This window comes from Sinocyclocheilus anshuiensis, unplaced genomic scaffold (genome assembly GCF_001515605.1).
Source record: "Sinocyclocheilus anshuiensis isolate Anshui unplaced genomic scaffold, SAMN03320099.WGS_v1.1 scaffold480, whole genome shotgun sequence".
NCBI lineage: Eukaryota > Metazoa > Chordata > Actinopteri > Cypriniformes > Cyprinidae > Sinocyclocheilus > Sinocyclocheilus anshuiensis.
In genome coordinates this window covers 766,964-773,406 of record NW_015555743.1, presented here as the reverse complement: position 1 = coordinate 773,406, position 6,443 = coordinate 766,964, and the positions used below count along the sequence as shown (strand labels likewise).

The following is a 6,443-nucleotide window of genomic DNA, read 5'->3' as shown; positions in this document are numbered from 1 at the left end:
TTTATTTTATTTTTAATTTAATTTAATTTAATTTAATTTAATTTAATTTAATTTAATTTTTTTGTGTCAGAAACAGGCTTCCATAGATGCCATAGAATGCACTTTTTTTAGCTCTGTAGTAAAAATCATCAAGTAGTTTTGTTTTCCATAAAGCAGAAGCTGAAATATGATGTAATGCTGTGTTTAACAGAAGGATGGAAGTCATGAGAGCGTGAAAGATGACAGTTGCTCAACAGACTTTTATTACACTTCCACATTCAGAAAGCAGAAGTGGCAAATAGTAGTGTAAAACAGCTTCACCTTTAGTCTTATGAATGGCGGTTCACTAACGTTCAAACGTGACTTAAAAAAAAAATGCTTTTATTCATCAAAGATACAGCTGCGCATCACAGAAATACATTACAGTTTAACAGATATTCACAGTTATTTTAAACTGTAACAATATTTTACTATTTTACTGTATTTTTGATCAAATAAATGCAGCCTTGATGAGCAAAAGAGACTTGTTTCAGAAACATTAAAAATGGTGCAGCCGGACTGTGATAAAGCTCTGTTGTTGGTTTAATGTTGTGTGATGATGAAGGACTCACCCTCCTCCTCCCATCTGCAGAGAGTCCAGGAATCCTCTCACAAAGTAGGAGTTTTCTCCACTCCAGCGGAAGATCTGCAGAGGAACCAAACACAGGTCAGAACCAGAACCAGACTCAGAACCAGAACCAGAACCAGAACCAGACTCAGACTCAGACTCAGAACCAGAACCAGAACCAGAACCAGAACCGTACAAGCGTTCGGTCGGATGATCAGTAATTCAGCAGAGCAGCTACCTGAAACTCCGGACTGAAGCTGTAGAGGAACGTCTCTCCCGTCCCGTAGCAGTAGCTGCTGACTTTGAACGGGTCGGAGGAGAACGCTCCAAAAACCTGAGGATTCAGAACAACAGATTGTTTTATCAGATCAATATGTCAGCTTGATCACTTGTCACTTACACTAGGCTTTGTTTGCTTGCACAACACAGTCAGTTTGTTTATTGATTGTAAAAAATTGAAAAGCACTCAAACAATAAAGAATTGATCTAACAACCAGTGATATTTTAGTTTGTTTGAGATTTTATAGTTTTTATTATTTTTATTTTTTGTATTAATTAGTTAGTTAAAAAAATGTTCTATTTTCATTTTAATTATATTAGAATTTTAATGACATTTTAGTTTAAAATTTTTATTCATTCTATAGTGTCTAAACAGTAGGTTTTATTAATTTGATTTCAGCTTTACTTTTAATTATTTTAGCACATGAAGTTAAACTAAACAACATGAGACAATTCATTTAAAGTAAACAAAAAAGACAAAAATTCAATGATTTTTAAATATTTGATTCATTATTCATATTTATTGTATTAATATATACTTATTTATATTTTATTTTTATAATTTATTTAATTTTAAGTAATGCGATTCTATAATGGTTTAATTTTATTTAAGTATATTAACCCTGCTTGCATGCATGAACTGATCAAATATATACTTTCAATGCAATGCAAGTCACTTTGGATACAATCATCTGCCAAATGCATGAATGCAATGATGAAATGTAAGATATATTTTGTTTAGCATATATTAAATACTGTAAATAGACTTGGCTTTTCTCCAAAAAAAAAAATGTTTTTGCTTAATACTAGGTGAAATCCTGTTTTTGGGAAAATAATTCATGCAGAGTTTAAACACAGTTGAAGTGAATTTATATAAATGCACATATTCACATTTTGACTGATGCTGCATATTAGATGAATAACACATGTGCACCTGTCATCTAATAATCCTGCCATTGCATTGCACTCTAAATGCATGAATGTAAATGCATCTCTTGGCTGTACCTGGTTGTCCGTGTCTTTGATGACCATCAGGACGGGTCTGTCGAGCTCTCTCATCTGACGGTATAGTGTCGTCAGGCTGGTGCCGTGCTGCGCTGTGCTGTACACCAGCTTCCAAGAGTAACCCTGCGTCCGCGCCGGGATGTGATTCATCAGCTGTGAACACACATCAGTCACTCCATCAGTGCATCAGACACCTTCAGTGCATTCATTTCAGCAGTGCATGCAATGCATATGCGTGACCCTGGAGCACAAAACCAGTCATGAGGGTCAGTTTATTGAAATTGAGATTTATGCATCATCTGAAAGATTAATAAATAAGCTTTCCATTGATGTATGGTTTGTTAGGATAGGACAATATTTAAAAAATCTGGAATCTGAGGGTGCAAAAAAATCAAAATATTGAGAAAATCATCTTTAAAGTTGTCCAAATGAAGTTCTTAGCAATGCATATTACTAATCAAAAATTAAGTTTTGATATATTTACGGTAGGAAATTTACAAAATATCTTCACGGAACATGATCTTTACTTAATATCCGAATGATTTTTGGCATAAAAGAAAAATGTATAATTTTGACCCATACAATGTATTGTTGGCTATTGCTACAAATATACCCCAGCGACTTAACACTGCGTTTGTGCTCCAGGGTCACATATTTCAATGAATCATTTCATCAGCTGTGAACATTCATCACATATGCACATTATCAATTAATATATACACATCTAACGCAACACACAGTGCATTAATTTAATCTAAACGCACATTTCAATGAATCATCTCATAAAAGCGCACTTACTTGTTCGAGATGATGCTCGTTCAGAATCTGACTGTGGTCTGTTAAGACGGGCAGCAGGTCATCAGATTCAGAGTCTGCGGAGCTGCAGACGCTCGGACGCCGCTTGTTCTGCTGCTTCACAGTGACGATCTGAAGGCAAACAGAGGAGAAACGTGAGTTAAAACCTAAAACACATGCATGTTCCTTTAGTTTCTCTTTCTCTTCTATCAGAGCGGCACATGTGCGTTTCCCAATTAATCCCACAGGGATTGACTTTACACTGTGTCATAAAACACTCATTCTTTCAAAGCTCACCTCCACAAATGGCTCCTCGGATTTATTGGCATAGTATAAGATCTTAATGCTCTGCTGCACTGGCCTCATGTTGACTGATCTGCTGAACTTTCTGAATCTGTTTGACAGCGGCGTGAACAGTGAGTTTATACAGTGTTTCTCCTCCTCACTGGTTCATCTCTCCACCAATGGCTTTGCCCCCATCTCACATTTCAACTCTACTTTCGTTTTAGAGAAAGAGCGACAGAAGAGGAAGATCTGCCAAATATGGGCCGATCGAAGCGTGTCACTGCTCGCAGGAGAGTTTTTGACCTCCACCCACTGGAAAATACTTTCACTAATGCGGTCGCTCACAGAATACCATGCATTTTCTGTGCATTTGTGTTTGTTTGTTTTTTGATTGGAAAAAATGAATGGAAAAAGATTAACCCTAACAGTAGAGAACGACTCTGACAACCAGTGATCATTGAGATACTATTATGGTTTGCATTCATATTTTATACAATATCACTAGTTGTTAAATTAGTTTGAATTTTGAAAAGTTTTTGTTTTATTTTTAGTTTTGGCAAATTTGTATTCTTATTAGTCTTTTTTAAAATACGTGTATATAGTTTTTATTAATTTCTATTTCAGTTTTAGTTATGAAAATGAGAAATATTGCATTGGCAACTGAATTAAAAAAATAATAATAATTTTTTATTACAGTCTGATGAAAAAGCATGTCACCGCTCGCATTTAGGAGAGGTTTTCTTCCTCCACCCATGGGAAAGTACACTCAGTAATTCATCTTTTTAATAACTCTAATCTCTAATGTCTGTGATGATTAGAGTGAAAAATTGAAGGGGGTCTGAATACTTTCCGTACCCACTGTATTAATGCATTAGAGGAGAAAGATGAAAAAGCCGGGTCGTTCTATAATTTAGGGTACATCTCATGTCCATTGATGCTCATTAGATGCTTTTTTTCTTTAGAAATATTATATACTACAATCTCACACATATATTTTGTGCACCATGATTTTCAGTGTGCTTGAAATTGTCCTGTATATTACAGTTTTTGCACTTTTTAAATGGATGAGTCTTGAGTTTAAAATAATCAATGCGTCAAGAAGTGAAATAAATATTCAAATTTGAGGCTAACCATAACATTTGATTGGCCAGACAAGGTAAAATGGTGAAATTGTCAGCTATATTAACTGTAAATCCATTCTTGACTAACTAACACAGTTTTTTGTCATATCGATTGCTGTTGATTGATTAAGCTACACTGATCAACTGAAACCAATAGTTGATTTCTTTACAGGTTTTGATGTGAAGTATAGCCTAAATTATACTGTGACTCCCCTAAACTGACCCCAAACTCAATGCATTTAATTCTATGGAACTACATGTTGATCTTTTATGTAGTTGTTTTATGGTGTTGCATTGGTTTTATTGTTGCGGCAGAAGACCATACTTCTGAATTGTGAGCATGCGACATAAATGACTTACCTCCCATTTTTTGGAGGCAGTATTGCTGAGCAAAGAGTCGATCACGTCTGGATGGACCCTAAGGAAGTCCGGTTTGCTGCTGTGTTTGCTGTAGATGCTCTCTGGAGACCACTGGACGAAGAACGTGTACAGATGATCGACTCTACAGGGAAGCAGAAAACACGCTTCAGACGCAAATCATGCAAGCGTTCACACAAACCGTAACTCAGATGCAATGCATGTGTTTTTCTGACCAAATGCACTGAATCTGACCTCAAAAACTCTCGTGTGAAAGTGCCATCGCTTCACCGGACTCTAATGCATTTACTCGAAAAATGCATGCTATTACTGGATGTTCACAGTGCATGCTTTTACAGTTGCATTACGCAATTCCCGCCTTCCCACTGTTATTGTGCCAGCACATCTGGAAATTATATTCAATCCACTTTCACACGCATGTGCAGGAAAGAGAAAACAATCCACAGTTAATCCACACACTTCGTAAGAAACCGTAACTGGGGCCTTCACTGGAATTCAGCAGAAAAGAGACAAAGACTCTACGTAATGCACATCCGAGCATATTCTACATATAGCGCAAATGGAAAGATTTCAAGAAGAAAAGATAGAAAGCGTGTGCTGCCAAGGTTATGAAATATGGGTAATTCAAAACAAAACACAAAATGCATTATTAAAAACTGCACGCAGACGTTACAGTTCATGCATTTGAATTCCATGTTCCTTAAATTACTCAAGTTACACTTTTAAATATAAAGGTTTCAAAGGGTGTTTTTTACAGTAAACCATTTCTGGTTCAGATTTTCCTGCTTTCATTGAAGCTCAAGATGCAAAAAACTCCAAATACTGAGTCATTCTCAAACCAGTGTTATATCGTTTTTTATTAATTTGATTAATTTTATTAAATATTAATTTTATTGATATATTGTCAGTTTATATTTACATTTGTTACATTTTTAATGTTGCTAATGTTTGTTGTCATTTTTTTATTTAATAATAATTTATATTAAAAATATTTGTTAATAATTATTAATTAGATTATTATAAATGTTTTATTTATTTTAGTTTATTTAGTTTTTGTTATTTTATAGTACTTCAAGTTAACGTAAACCACAATAAATTTTTTAATATTTTATTTTATTTTATCTCCGTTATATTTTATTTCAAGTAACACAATTCTTTATGGTTTTAGTTAAATATAATAACCCTGTCTCGAATTTAACTCAACTTCTGACAAAACTTGAGCACTTTCACTCAGAATCTTTGGAAACAAAGAAATAAAATGAATACAGAACTTCCCCAAAGAAGCTTTCAGTGATCAGTTCTTAAAAGAATCATTTTTTATTCGTTTGATAAACATTACACTTATTCCACTATAAAGACCCTTTAGTGCAATGAAGAGATTCAGTGGCTGTTAATGGATTTACGTGGAATCATCGATGCTGATTAACAAGCTTTATTATGCATGATCAGTGATTGTCGCTGACGAAGCGTTACTTACTCTCCCACGCTGTACGGGACACCCATGTTGATCAGACGAGCTCACACTGAAGATGATGATGATGATGAAGACGCAGGTTCATGTAAATCCACACTGACTCTCGAGCTGAACGCTGTGTTTTATACCTGCATCTGAGCTGAGATAAGCTGCTTTCTCACAAAACACTCCCAGAAGGTCCTTCAAGGCCAGTCTATTTCACAACTGGGTCAGAAGAGCGGGTCACACATTAACTCTGCTGCCAAAGAGATAAAGTCCTATCTAAAGTAACACCACGAGAAGGAAATATCAGCTACTTGTGAGCACATCATGTTTCATGTCAACAATAAAAACCTGATTAAATACTGTTTACTCACTGAAAGCTACAGCAGCTTGTCCTCCGCATGTGAGTCCTGCATGCACAGCCACAGCCGTGTGTGTGTGTGTGTGTGTGCGTGTGCATGTGAGTGAGTGTGTGTGTGTGTGTGTGTGTGTGTATGTGTGACATCGTGGTCATTTACAAGCAGAAAGGAGACAGAGC

At 35.5% G+C, this 6,443-nt stretch overlaps 1 protein-coding gene across 1 annotated transcript in view; it reads right to left on the bottom strand.

Annotated features, from left to right (window-relative positions):
* The window catches only part of LOC107673329 (nuclear receptor coactivator 7-like), a 7,610-nt gene extending 1,596 nt beyond the window's left edge, over positions 1 to 6,014 (bottom strand). The window contains exons 1-6 of the mRNA XM_016466876.1: positions 5,927 to 6,014; positions 4,432 to 4,573; positions 2,669 to 2,797; positions 1,871 to 2,023; positions 825 to 920; positions 591 to 664 (exon numbers count right to left, since the gene is read on the bottom strand). Of these exons, the coding sequence (XP_016322362.1) occupies positions 591 to 664; positions 825 to 920; positions 1,871 to 2,023; positions 2,669 to 2,797; positions 4,432 to 4,573; positions 5,927 to 5,952 (620 nt within the window). The 5' untranslated portion in view covers positions 5,953 to 6,014. The remainder of the gene's footprint in view (positions 1 to 590; positions 665 to 824; positions 921 to 1,870; positions 2,024 to 2,668; positions 2,798 to 4,431; positions 4,574 to 5,926) is intronic.
* Positions 6,015 to 6,443: the final 429 nt, after the last annotated feature.